General features: G+C 49.9%; 1 protein-coding gene across 3 annotated transcripts in view; it reads right to left on the bottom strand.

Annotated features, from left to right (window-relative positions):
* Positions 1 to 14755, bottom strand: part of LOC119394232 (histone-lysine N-methyltransferase 2D) — a 128120-nt gene that overhangs the window by 70626 nt on the left and 42739 nt on the right. For all 3 annotated transcript variants that reach the window (XM_049415716.1, XM_049415717.1, XM_037661519.2), the window contains exons 16-19: positions 11934 to 13946; positions 9751 to 9812; positions 9113 to 9301; positions 8095 to 8424 (exon numbers count right to left, since the gene is read on the bottom strand). In XM_049415716.1, coding sequence (XP_049271673.1) covers positions 8095 to 8424; positions 9113 to 9301; positions 9751 to 9812; positions 11934 to 13946 — 2594 coding nt within the window. The remainder of the gene's footprint in view (positions 1 to 8094; positions 8425 to 9112; positions 9302 to 9750; positions 9813 to 11933; positions 13947 to 14755) is intronic.

Genomic DNA, 14755 nt, shown 5'->3' with positions numbered 1-14755 from the left:
TATAACCAGCAGTTCCTAAAATACAAAATATTTCATGTGCCTTTTGGGGAGGCAGATTTTTTTTTCAACAAAGAGAGTTACAAAGTAAATCAGTGTATCACAATAACCTGTAATCAGAACGGAGTGCAACGAAACAAAAATAGATGTTCTAAGCCCATTAGAAAAAAAGTTACAATATGTTGAACATTCACGAGTGCGTGAATTTCAAGCTGCGATTTACTTCGCGAATGTTCAACATACCATAACTTTTGTTCTAATGGGCTTAGAACATCAGTTTTTGTTTCGTTGCACTCAGTTCTGATTACAGGTTATTGTGATATGCTGATTTACTTTGTAACTCTCTCTGTTAAAAAAAAAAAATCTTCCTCCCCAAAAGGCACATGAAATATATTGTATTTTAAAAACTACCGGTTATACTAGAAAAATAATTGTATATTTGAAATCAGCACACAAATATACAGAAACTCACCAAGTATCATCAAAATCGATCAAGAAATCAATCAAGAAATGAGAAAAAAATTTTAAGAGCAGTTTCCCCCCTTAAGCAGAAGTTTTGTTTAAGAGGTTTCTGTTTACTGAGTCTACTGTACTTAATGTGGTTGCAATTTTTTTAGAAAATTCAGTCCCTCAGATCCCCTTATTATTCTTACAAATGATGTTCAGTGTGTCAACAGGTGATGAACATCCTGATCACAATGTATGCATAAACTGCCACCATAAGTAACAGTAAATCACCTCAAGCTCTTTAGTCTAAGAAGAGAAACCAAGTACAAGTAAACCTTATACAGCACTCACTGACAACTTTTTGTGACAACAGAACCAAAGACACATGTGCAGAGCTTCTACACACGTCTTGATGCATTAAAGAGCTAGCCCGAAGTAGTCTACTGCTTCTAGTTTCCTTCTTGGAGCAGATCGTAAAGCAGCACTGCTTTCACATGTGATGGCTATGCATTAGCACATGCAGAAAAGTACTAAAGAAGTTCCATGCAGAATGGACATGCAAACATGGACACAAGAGAGAAGTCGAGACACCTTATTTTTTTAATTTTAGCACCTATAGTGCACCGAAGGGAGAGGAACACAAAGAAACGACGTGGACGCAGCGCTAACTTCCAACAGAAGTTTTATTTACGAAGCAGACACATGAATATATGTGTCTGCTTTGTTAAGATGGATTACCAACATGCCCAAGCTCACGTTCTTTCAAAACACCACAAACTTCTCTCTTGTGTGTCCGTGTTTGCATGGTGTAAGGTTCGGGAAAAAACAGAGAGCTTGGGGAGGGCCGTTGGCGCCAGTTTGCCGGCACCGTGCCCCACGCAAACAGAGGGACGGCGTGAGGTTTACAGACATCTGTCACCAGGAGCAAGTTGGCGCCGAGGGAAGGCAGTCGGTGGCCGATTGCGGAGCGCCGGCGTCGTTTCTTGAAAGCACCCCCCCCTCCTGCGAGTGCGTGCTACCGCGAAAACAACTCGGGAGGTGACCTCATTTGGCAGACTGTACGTCATCCCTTCGGTGGAGCGCTTTTCCCTCCGCGGGTGCGGCCGCATGGGTTCCAGGAACTGGCGCGCCAGAGTTGGCGGGACCACGTGGCCGCATTGGGGAAAGGGATGCTGAGAAGGAGGAAAAGAGGCCGACCGTGGAAAGTAGGTCAGTCTGGGCAGGGCGGTGTTACTGCGAGGCGGTACTCGGGTCTCCCGAGGTGTGGACGATGTCCAACGTAGACGCTCTGACCTTGTAAATACGCTGTAAATATGTTGTCTTTGTAACCATCTGTATATAAACTGCTTTAATTCTCCTTGATCTCCGAGCCTCTGCCTGCAAATCGCCACCACGACCGTCGCTGACGGGGCACCTCGAGCGACGAACCTTCACAAGCCTGGTGATCAGCCTCTGGCTGATTCGTGATTATCGTATCGCGGGTAAAGGACCCAAACTTTACTGGTGGCAGCGGTAGGATCTCTTCAAGCATCTCACGACGGCGAAGGGATTCAACAGGCTGTGAAGGGGAGGCAACACTTCAGCAGCGGGTCAAGATTCCGTGTCGAGCACTCGGCGCGGGCGGAGAGAAAGCAGCGGCATCAGCAAGGCAGTGCAGCACGGAGACCAGGGTCCTAAGGACGCCAGGAGACAGCCGTGGGAGTCAGCTGGCCCGCTTCTTCAGGTCATCGACCGGGCGCCGGCGGATCGAAGCGGAGGGCTACAGCAAAACCAGCGCGGAGGGGAGCACAGGAGCTACGCAGCGGTCGTCTCGATGGGTGAGTGCTCTTCTTCTTCCGCCTGGGCCTGTGCACTGTGTTCGGATTAGGCTAGGTAGGGGCGTAAATGGAAACACGGTTCGCCTATTTAAATCCAGATAAAGGCACGACCAGCGGTATGCGCGACTCTAGCGACAACGAGGAGGTCGGGAACGAGGCCGCCGGTCTGGAGGAGCCAGAGAGCCATTCAGATGTAGAAGTGCTCAAAATGAAAATCAGATTAAGGGAGTTAGAACTGGAAATTGTGAGAGAACAACGTGGCTCCGGGCCGACTCCGCGCGGTAACGGAGGGCAGGAGAACCACGGTGAAATGCGACACTTTTCAAAGTTGATTAGCAGTGTGCTGCCAAAGTTCCCGACGGAAGCGGAGGTCCCGGTATGGTTTGAGGCCACCGAGAGCGCGCTGGAGGGCTACGAAGTACCAAAAGCTTGGTGGGGCCAGATTATCTTTCCATTGGTCGCGGAGAAAATACCATTCTTGTCGACGCGCTTGGCACCACCTCAGCATAGGGACTACGAGGTACTGAAGGGCGCGGTACTCGAGGAAATGAAGCTTTCCGCCGGAGAATACTTACGCCGGTTCCATGGGGCGAAGAAGCGAGCGGCAGAAGGGTGGCGCGCGTTCGCGACCAGGCTGCAGAGCTACTTGCGTTGTTACGTGGAGGCGAGAGGCGTGAGTACCTTTGAGGAGCTCGTCGACCTTTTTACCGCGGACCAGATGAAAGACGGCTTGTCGGATGCCGCCTTAAAATATGTAACGCTCCAAGAGGGAGGGAGCTGGCGCAAGGCCCACGAAATTGCGGCGTTAGCCATAACATTCGAGGAAGCGGAAGGTGAAAACAGCGGTTTCAAAAGGTCGGAACGCAAAATTGCAGAGACAATGACCACGGGCCCATGCGATCGGGCTAAACCACTAGCGCGGGAGCCCCTGAAGGCGCGGGGTTGCTTCCTGTGCGGTGAGCATGGGCACATGAAGGCGGATTGCCCGCGATCGGAAAATCGCGATGCCGCGGCGTCCGGCTCTCAGGAAAGGATAGGTTTGTCCGCACGCGTGTCGGCGACGGCGATAGTTGCCGGAGGGCATGAACGCGAACCCATCGGATTATGTTGCGGAGACGTCGGGGTTCGCACCATTCTTGATACGGGCACTGACGTCACGGTTGTCCGGGAGAGCGTAGTCCCGCCGGAGCTTGTGCAGCCGCACGGGTCAATTACACTGATTTCCGCGTTCGGAGAAGAGGTACGTGCGAAGCTGACGATGCTGCTGCTGGCGCTCGCGCGTGGCACAGGAGTCTTCGCGGATGGTAAGGCAGCAGTGCCGGTGTTGTGCGCGCTGACGGACAAACTAAGGGCGCGCACTGACTGTTTGTTGTCCGAGGAAGCGTGGACGTTGCTTAAGGAGGCGGACAGAGTGAGACAACAGACCGCACACGCAGCGCGGCCTGATATGCGGGCGAAGCCGTCGAGTGTTCGAGTGAGCGAGGCCGTGTTAGCGTTCGACGAACAGTGCTCCGGAAAAATGTTCCCTAAGCGGAAGGGACCGGGTAGGGTCCGCGGCAGACACCGTTGGCGACGTCGATGGGGCAAAGATATCACGGTAGTCGCTGGCGCGCCAGGGCTAGAACGTTCTGTAGATCACAGAAAGGGCAGCGCCCATGTCAACGAGGGTGCGGTGTTGCGCGTGCCAAATGCATGGCGGTATCCGAGTAACAGTGCCGGGCAGTCGGCGGGAGGGGGGAGTGCTCCCCTTTGTGCACCAGCAGTACGGAACTAAGTCTGTGAACTCCGTGCCGCGGTTGACATTTCGTGCACGCGTTTTGCACGCCTCTGAAACCGTGTCACCCACAAACTGCGAGGTGGAAGTGTGTGTGCGCAGTGGACGGTTATTGGACGGACGTACATGAACGTTATTTTTTGTTGTTTACCTTCGCCGGGTCTCCCCTGTAACTGGAGACCCTGGCCCACTGTGTTTATGGCCGCGTAACGCAACGTTGGACATTGTTGCCGTGTTCCTTTTTTTTCTTGTGGAAAATCGAGAGCGTGTTGACGCAAGTGTCGTGGTGCATACATGTTTAGCGTTGCGAAGGGCCATTAACCCTTAGCCGAGTACGGAGGACTTAAGGTTTCCCAAACCTTTTTTTTGTTTCATTGTTGTTCCCATAAGACGCGTCGGCCTCTTATGTGAAGCTTAAGGGGGGCGTGTAAGGTTCGGGAAAAAACAGAGAGCTTGGGGAGGGCCGTTGGCGCCAGTTTGCCGGCACCGCGCCCCACGCAAACAGAGGGACGGCGTGAGGTTTACAGACATCTGTCACCAGGAGCAAGTTGGCGCCGAGGGAAGGCAGTCGGTGGCCGGTTGCGGAGCGCCGGCGTCGTTTCTTGAAAGCACCCCCCCCTCCTGCGAGTGCGTGCTACCGCGAAAACAACTCGGGAGGTGACCTCATTTGGCAGACTGTACGTCATCCCTTCGGTGGAGCGCTTTTCCCTCCGCGGGTGCGGCCGCATGGGTTCCAGGAACTGGCGCGCCAGAGTTGGCGGGACCACGTGGCCGCATTGGGGAAAGGGATGCTGAGAAGGAGGAAAAGAGGCCGACCGTGGAAAGTAGGTCAGTCTGGGCAGGGCGGTGTTACTGCGAGGCGGTACTCGGGTCTCCCGAGGTGTGGACGATGTCCAACGTAGACGCTCTGACCTTGTAAATACGCTGTAAATATGTTGTTTTTGTAACCATCTGTATATAAACTGCTTTAATTCTCCTTGATCTCCGAGCCTCTGCCTGCAAATCGCCACCACGACCGTCGCTGACGGGGCACCTCGAGCGACGAACCTTCACAAGCCTGGTGATCAGCCTCTGGCTGATTCGCGATTATCGTATCGCGGGTAAAGGACCCAAACTTTACTCATGGCTAGTCTTTTAACACAAACACGTACGAACTAGCTCAGCTCTCTGCTATTCGAAGCTTTATACTAAAGCAAGAATGTCATATTTAGCACTTGGTGGCACACTACATGCCTTATTATAATAAAAGTGCTATGGTGAATGAGGTAGTCATTACCTGAATGAAACTTCAAAACAGTTTTCTAGAGTGCTGTTAGTAGGATGTGCTTTGCTTCTTTCATTTTCCTTTCACTGCTGCAGAAAACTGTCCCCGAGGAGCACAGCGAAGCCTCATGGAGTGCAATTCATCAATGGTTACAAAAGATAAAATAACCAGAACATCTAACATTAAGTAGCCAACATTTAAACCTGCAATCTTAAAGCTGCATGTCACTTTGCCTTGGTGTACGACCATGCAATACTTTGCAGAATGTCACCACAGTTCGCAAGCTGCAACTTCTCCTCATTAACAACCCCCCTAACTGCCGATGACAAGAACAAGAGTTGCACTACTCTAATTTTGACACGCTCAAATAACTACTTCTTTTACTTTCTTTTTTCAACAATAGCAGCAAAACAACTATGCAATTTACTATCTTGCCTCATGGCATGCAAGATTAAAGGAGTGGTGACATAAAAATTCGGACACAATTTGATTGTTGAATCACGCTAATGGGGGCATGTAGGCGCCATTTGTACAATATCAGCCACAAATACATCCTAAAAAATATTTTAATTGATTTTTGAAGTTCGTGAAAGGGCCGAATCGGAAATAGAAGCAAAAGACGATGAGGTCGCCGAGGGGGTACCACGTACGTCATGAGTTCTGGCCGGGTTACCGGAGGTGTGTACGAGACGGACAACGCTGGTAGCGAGGCCTGATGATGCATAGCCTAACCAGAGACGTACAATATAACATTGCAGCGACTTACCCGCTTACTGATTCTGTGTAAAGCATTAGCAATGAGATGATTAGCAACTCACAGTATTCTCATTGCCTTTTTTCTCGACAAAAGCAGCAACGCGATGGAAAAAATAGAAAAAAATTACAGCATATCCACGGGTGAATGATGAAGCGCTTGGGCGAAGCTCCTGAAGCAATCATGGTCTCGGGATTCGCTTCTCGTTGAGCCCGTTTCGCAGCGGCGTCCTTGGTGCGCACCGTCTCGGGATCCGCCTTGCCGCCAAGCGAGCGCCCGCCGCTGCGCATCGTTCATGCTCCACCAACGATCCGACACGTACGGTGACGATCCAGGAGAATGAGAGAGGCGCTCGCTCCCCGCGCATCCCCACGCAGCAGCCAATCGGAGAGCAGCGGCACTTCTAGCGCCATCTAGTATCGATTCACACAAGCGCCATATTGCGCACAATTCTATTGAACGCCATCTAGGAAATGAGACGAGAAATGGTGATGACGACACAGATTGTGTACAGCGCCATCTAGAATATCGTCCCTGAACTGCAGTTTGTATGTACTTCTATGAGACAGCGCCATCTGCCGTTTACGCCGGACAGAGGTACTGCCGTTTACGCCGGACAACGGAGACGTGACAAGGTTAGACTAAGAGGAGCTACGCCCCTAAAAAATATTGTAGTTGGACAAAACGCCACAAGATGTCGCTACGGGCTCCGCAGTTGCTGCTACTGCTGCAGCCGTCAACAGCTCCGGTAACAAGGTACCCGCAAACGTTAGGAAGTCTACAGATGAACTAAAGCTCTCTGCTGCCGGGATCGTATTGCGTAGTGGACAGATAACTGCTTCGGCCCTCCGACGTGCGTACGTGGGATTGGTATGCCTTGAGAACGCGGCGTTGCCCGATATAAATACGAGTCAGTAAAGCGTACATCTCGTCACTTGCATGTTACGCATAAACACTGTTACAGAGCGCCAATGTTGTGATTTCACTGCTTCCTTCGTCACTTCTCATCCGGCTACTTTACAAATGATCGGAGCGAAAATGTTCCAGCACGTCTAATGATGCGGCTACTCCAAGCCTGGCGGAAAATGTCGCCTCAGTTGGAAGACAACGACTAAATCGCAGCTACCAGCGAGATTCGCAAAGTGAATCGAGGTTTTCTTGCTGATTTTTACACTCCTCCCAGCTCTTTCGTCCATCGCCGCACTAGATAAGCAGCGTAGTTTGACGATCGAGGAAACAAGCACTCGCAACGCTCAACACCTGCTCAACACAGCAGACGAAACAGCAGCGCTAACAACATGCAGAAGCTGGCCAGTGACGTCACTGGTTCTTGCGGTCTTGTTTAACAAGTAGTCCAGCCACGTCACGGGACCACCGAGTGCTCTTCGAAATCGAAACTGCCTCCGGTCGTAACATATGAGCATATAATTAAACATTCGTCTCGCGCTGGGGCAAATGGGTTTCGTTGCTGCTATTATTGAGTCAGTAGACATTGATTAAGAGCAAAAAACAGAGGTTCACAAATTTTCTGTCACCACTCCTTTAATAAGCAGATGTTCACATTGCAACCTGGCATTGTGAAGCCAGAAAACCACAGAAGAGTTTTTGTCACTGACCAATTAAAATGTTTTTTGACATTTCGGAACCCTGACAGGCTTCCTCTCATGTGCAACTGCTGTAGCCCTAAAGTTATCAGTTTAGGCATGCAACATATGACATGATGACAACACCGATGACATGACAATTCTCAATGACACGGTCAAGACCTCAATACCACAAGCCAGACAGAGAGCACCAAGTTTAATCCAAATCATCATCGCACACTGGCCACTCAAACCGATGACAACCTTATGTCTACAGCACTGTCAATGAAGAACCCCTGTGGCTTTTGAATCATTAACACCACCATTTCTTCAAATTTGTTGCTAGACAATATGAGTTTTCATTGAACTTTGGACTTGTGTTCAGGCCAGCAGCATGAGCCCACAGCAACCTCGTATGACCTGTAAGGGAAGAAGCTGCGTGTCTGACAATGTCTCACCTGCTTCTGGCAAATAGCAAGGCAGGGCGACGGTGTTGTCCTTGCTTCCTGCTTGATCACGACAGTTGTGGGTGGTGGCGGGGTGGGTGGCATGGAAGGGGGCACCACGGTTAGCACTTCTTCCTTGACGGCCACCACTTCTGAGCTTCGGGACCAGCGCAGGGGCGCGCTGTGTGGTGTGCACACGGCGCTGCTCACCGACGGCGGTGGTGTCGGGGGCACTGGGTGCATGCGCAGAACCAGAGGGGGTGTGGTAGCACCTGCGGGTGGCATTGGCTCCGTCTTTACGGCCAAGGGTTCGCAGCTGACCAGTGGGGGAGACGGTGAGAGCTGCACCGAGGCAAACACGAGGAGGCGGCTATAAGTGGTGCAATACATAGTGAGGTGCACAGGCCCTGCAGGGCACAGGCCTCCCCCTTATGTGTACAAAGCTCCATGGTGGCTCTACATATTGTTCTATGGAAAGGGATTTGGTCCCCCCACCTCAAAACATTTCAATGAAACATTATAGAAATTGTTCTCCTCCTACATTTGTTTTCTACAGCCAGTAAAAAATATGTGGTTCATACATATTGCATTTCTGCAAGTGTGAGCGTTTAGCCCAGTAGTAAGACTTCCCAGTGCGTTTAGCCCAGTGCTAAGATACCACCTTTGGAGTGTGGGGCCCTAGGCCTGACACCGAGCACCAACAAGAAATTTGATTTGGTTTTATACATTTCTTTCATCACAGTGAATCTTCTTAAAACACAGAGGGATGGATGGGCTGACAGACACACAGTCTTCTTGTCGAGACGGCACAAAAATGCTTACACACTTAAAAGAAAGTACAATTTTAAAAATGACATCTCTGCACCTTGGCAGAAGGAATCTTACCCAGAGGGATGGGTGGAGGACACACAGGTGAAGGCATACCTCCGTGAAGTCAGCTGTTGCCTTCTACTGACGACATCCAATAGCACAAGCCATCTTTTTCTAGCAAACAACAAAGCCTAACCGAAATTTTATCATGCTCACTCACCTGAGGAACCACGGGCACCACCGTCTTTGCAGGAAGCACCACAAGCTGTCCTTCATCATGAGGTAGCCGCACTGTCTGAGGCATCCCCGTCTGTCGCAAAGTGAAGTTTAACGTATGCGTCACCGATGCTGGGAAAGACATGGCACTGGTGGAGACTGGCGCAAGGGGTGGAGATGGCGTTTTCACCACCTGCATGCGAAACGAGAAAGAAGTGAGCATGAATGCCGTGGCTGTTCTCATCACTTCGGTGGAACTGAACAAAAAGTCTGTGACAAAGCTTTGCCATATTCACGAAAAGAGCTGAACTCTCTTGAAGAATTGAAATGTAATCAAGAGAACTAACACCGCAGTGCAAGTGAAACAACAAAATGGGCAGAAAGTCATTTATGCAATGAGAATGTGGCTTGCCTGTTTGCCAAAAGAGATGAAAATTTGGCAAGACCCAGAAAGAAAGCATTTCTCCCCCCTCACTTTCAGATGGCACTGCATGGAGCTATCACTGAATTGCCCACTGATTTACAAATTTAATTATTATAGCATTTACATTTCATTTGTTTCTCTGAGTATTTGCACACATCCCTCTATTATTAATTCAGGAAATTCAAATTGAAGCACAAAAGCATCCAAAATCAGCTAACCTGTGGTGGCGTGGTCCTTTCATTTATAAGTTTTTCAATGCAAGGCTTTTCATCTGCAATTCCTGAAAGAAGGAAGAAAGAAAAATGAGTAGAAACTCAATAAATTGTACACGGTAGATTATCGCTACGTTGAAGCAAGCCAGAACAAGCTAAAATACTATAGAGATATGCGCTCATTTATACAGGACCTGGGTTATTGAATTGTGCATGCTGCTACAATGTTAATATGTAAATGCTGGGGTTTAACATCCCAAAACAAGGATATGATTATGAGGGACGCCGTAGCGGAGGGCTCCTGAAATTTCGACCACCTGTGGTTCTTTAACCCTTTGAGGGTCGAATTTTTTCGCGAAATCCAGTCCAAAAATGTGTAATTTTTTTATTGCTGAAATAAATTCTTCAGACGATTCTATTTAAGAAAAAAATTGTCTAAAATTTTTTTTCGTGACCGTAAAGTGACAAAAAAATCAGTTTTGTTGCTGCATACATATGGTTTATTCGTAGTAAAATCAAGCAGAATCCTAAAAAAAAAGCTTCGCAGTTTTTTATGAATAAAAATTATGCAGTGTATTAAAGATAGCTCACAAACATACAAAAAGAAGTGCACCAGAGTACGTTTCCGGTTAAAAACGCTCGTGCTCTAACACTAAAAACTTTTCAGCGTGTGATAGTCTTTGAAGCATGGCTCCCCGCGCACGCGTTTCAGATATCGCTCCTTGATCGTCATCGGAGTCTGAACTCGTCAAAAAATCCTCGTCTGACGAACTAAAATCCAATGAATCACATTCTGATCGGCAATTGGGGAATAGTCCGCATCGGAAGAATCGCTGCTCGACTCACCGGCAGCAGCGCAACCGACGCGCGCTTCCATAGCGTGAGCGAACTGCGTCAGTGAGCGCACGGAAGAAAACTCTATGGTTCTGCGCCCGTCCGGAAAGCAAAACGAGTGAAAAAGCTACAGTAATACTTCGTCTTATCGCCAACAAGACGTAGTTAGTTTTTCCGAGAACCCAAAACAGGAAACGCAATCACGGCGGCGTCGTTTGTGTAACTTAGCGCCGCGCGGAAACAGATGTAATCGCGCGCCGGGGTGCAATAAATGAGAGAGTAACAAGCGGTCACCCTTTGAGAGATTAGAAACCAAACAGCCATCAGCTTTGCGGGCGCAAGAAGCGAAAACCACCCGAAGGACGAAACCGAAACGAGCCGGACCGCGTGCGCGCGTTCTGATGCGAGACTACAAGCCGCCGCGCCTCTTTGAAAAGAAAACAAAAAAAGACGGAGAGACATTGGCGCATTAAAAAAATTACACGTATTCCCGAAGCGTGGCAGCACATTCCAAGCAAGAGAAATGGGAGAAGGCGCGCGTTTGAAACCAAACCGCGCTGCGGGCGCTCTCGGTTGCGCAAGCGATAGCCGGCGCGCGGCGCGCCATTTTGCGAAGCATAAAAAAAGCAACAACGGAGAGACATCGGCGCATGAAAAAAATTCCACGTATTCCCGAAGCGTGGCAGCACATTCCCAGCAAGAGAAATCATCGAAAAAGGCGCGCACTTTAAACCAGCTGCACCGCGAACGCGCTCGGATGGGCAAGCGATAGGCGGCGCGCCGTTTTGGGAAGCGAAAAAAAAATACAACGGAGAGACATCGGCGCATGAAAAAAATTCCACATATTCCCGAAGTGTTGAAGCACAGGCCAAACAAAAAGAAATGATCGAAAAAGGCGCGCGTTTTAAAAATAAACGCTATGCCGTACATGTACGACGAAAACCCTTTGGTACCAGGAAGCTTCTGCCGTACATGTACGGCGAAAACCCTGAAGGGGTTAACGTGCACCTAAATCTAAGTACATGAGCCTCAAGCATTTTCACCTCCATCGAAAATGCGGCCGCCACTGCCGGGATTCGATCCCACGACCTTTGGGTCCGCAGTCGAGTATCATAACCGCTAGACCACCGTGGCAGGTAATCTGCTAAAGTGTTGATAACCATGCTTTAGTTGACCGTTAACATACAAGAAAGAGATGCATAACTGAAAACACATGCTACATGAAAGACATAGCTTAATAACGAGAGAACTTAATCCTGTCCGCAACAAATCATTAGAGCTGAAGAAAGTAATGTGATTTTGGATAACAGGACAAATCTCTAATGCAACGTTACATAAAAAAATGATTCACTCACTGATTATATGGTCTTCAATCTTTACATCCATCCCCATGTTCATGTGGTCGAAGAAGTGCGCTTCCTCAGAAACCTTCTTGGCAAGTTCACTGTCTGCACCCTCCGGAGGCAGGTTGGAATAGTTGTGGTCACCTGCGGGTGTGCTGCGATGGTGCAGGTCACCACATCCTGATAAGGCCAAGTCAATGCCCCCTTCAGAGCCACTGGGGCTAGAGCCGTCCTCCCTGGCTTCACACTCCGGAGTCGGAAGAGTCCCCACCGTCTCCACGACGACAGCAACATCCAGGGGCTCTTCCTGTTGGGCAATGCCGTGGTCTTCAGCGCCGTCCTCCTCGCCTTCTTCACCAACCACCACAAGGGCAACTCGCGATTGTTCCACTGAGGCGTCTTCGTCCTCAGACGCTGCCAACGCTGCCACATCGGGAGAGCCATCACCCAAGCTGAGCAGGACCTCCGAGGAGACACAGCCATCGGGGCTCGTGATGGTTGAGGAAGGGTAGTCGAGCGACACGAACACGCTGGTAGGCAAATGCTCGGCCCCGTACGACGTCACAGTCGACGACGGTCCCACATGGAATGTGCTGCCCCCAAACGAGCTGCTACCACTTTCCCCCGCACGGTGTAGCAAGGATGGTGTTGAGGATGAAGTGCCCCCGTCTCCCTCGTCGCCCGATGACGAGGAATTCTTGGGTGGGCTCGCAGGTGTTGGGCCCCGACCTCCTCCTACTGTGTGGGGGCTCCCACCCGGCAGTCCTCCACCATTGCCCCCAGGATTGTTCCCACCGGCACCTGGGCGCACTGCGAATGCGCGCACTGCATTGTTTCCTGGAGCAGCACCCCTGAACATCTGCGCACGTGCAGCAAACTGGCTGTCTGCGAAGGAGCCAGGCCCCGCGGGCCGTTGGCCTTGCACAATGCGTCGAACTAGCATGCCTTGTTGTGGTACATATTGGCTTTGCTGAAGCATAATGTGCTGTTGCTGCTGTGGCTGCTGCTGTTGTTGCTGCTGTTGCTGCTGCTGTTGCTGTTGTTGCCGCAAATGCTGAATGTACTGCATCCGGGGTTGCTGTTGCTGCTGCAACTGCTGTTGCTGCATCCCAGTGTTCCGTGTAAAGCTCGCTGACGAGGTTGGCAGGCTCATCATACCTTGGCTCACACGAACCATTTGTGTCCGAACCTGCATTGGTGAACTGCCGTCGCTGCTATCTGAAGCAAAGGTGTCCGTCAGTGTCATCGTTTGCCCCTGACCAGCAAATGTAGACGAGACGGGGCTCCCGACGGGCGATGCCACCACACCCTGGTATACAGATGTGGCCACATACTGCGGGCTCTCAGATGACCGTGGAGTGGTGTCCGGAGCATTGGACATGGGCTGGGCCCCACTCATTCCACCAAAGCTATCGACACTGCCACGAGATGAATTAGAGTTGCTCGCTGGGCTGCCCACAGAGCCAGCTCGAAGGTACTGAAGAATGCTTTCCTGTTTGGACAGTGGTGGGGTCTGTCCACTATTGTCCTGCGAGACGCACCCTCTTCCTGGTGATGGCTCGCCGATGGAAGGGCGCCCTTCGTCAGTCCGTGGGCTCGGAGACTCTGAGGGAGTCTTAGAAACTCTCGATAGCAGGTCGGACAGGCTTTCGGCAGACCGTTCGCCATCGCCTCTTCCATCGTCTTGCCCTTGTGCCGGCACTGCTGGAGAGCGCTGAGGCAGGCTGGACGAGCTGGACGGTGTCCCAGGTGAGAAATGGCGCTCCATAGGTGATGACCGTGGGTCCGGCGATTGAAGCGCTGGCTGTGAGCTGGGACGTGACAGTGATGGGGGCGTGCGTGATGGATCTGGACTTCCGCTGCTTTCAGGCTGTATGCCACCGTGGCTCGGTGAAATGGCTGGCGAAGGTGGCGGCTTTCGAAGGTGGTCTGGATACGGAGGAGGAGGCCTCATCATGGGATGAACGCCTCCTGTACGCTGCAGGTAAGGGTGGCCTGGCGGATGCTGGCTGACTGGATCCCCACCTAAGAGACAGTCACACACAATCCAACTTACCAACATGCCATGCTTTATGCCTATAGCGATTGCTGTTTAAAAATTAAGAAAACAATCTGTCAGCTAAGGCGAGGCAGACCCTAACTCCAATCAATCATGCCGTCAACAATGATATACAAGACCAATTACATGACAGCTAAGTGTCTGGTTTTGCCCACAGCCAAACTGAAAAAGAAAAATACACAAAAGAAATAAATAAAAATTCAAAATTTGAGATGCCAGGAAGACAAGAAAAAGACTGCATACTGCACAAGATAGAGTGAATTACAGCTACATTACACAAATCATAAAGACCATAATAGATGTAATAACCCAGTCGAACGTCAGTATGTAACAAGCTTTAATATAAAAAACGCTCAAAGTAATGAAGCATTTAATTCCTTATAACTTCATATCAACAGAAAGCCATATTTTCAACTTTATTATAACCAAGTGGATTTATTCGCAATTTCAAAATAACTAAATTCACTGCTGAAGGAGAATGAGTTGAGGGATCATTTTCTTTGTTAGACACAACCCAATGAGGACAACAGACAATGAAGCAAAGGAAAGCATAGGGGACGTTTGTAGTTTTTGCAGGAGTTATCAACCACCCCTCATGCTTGGTGAAAAAACATATAAGGTAGACTCCCGTTAAACAGAACCTGAAGAGACCAGGAAAATGTGTTCTGTTTAACAGGAGTTCCATTTACTGAGGATGAACATGAGCGCAGAATTCAAGTATAAAGCCAATCATATTACAGGCAGTTGTTCCATTTAAGCAGCAATTCCGTTTAAG

Source organism: Rhipicephalus sanguineus, chromosome 5 (genome assembly GCF_013339695.2).
Source record: "Rhipicephalus sanguineus isolate Rsan-2018 chromosome 5, BIME_Rsan_1.4, whole genome shotgun sequence".
NCBI classification, from domain to species: domain Eukaryota; kingdom Metazoa; phylum Arthropoda; class Arachnida; order Ixodida; family Ixodidae; genus Rhipicephalus; species Rhipicephalus sanguineus.
The sequence above is the reverse complement of the archived record's forward strand: the minus strand, read 5'-3'. Positions and strand labels throughout refer to the sequence as shown.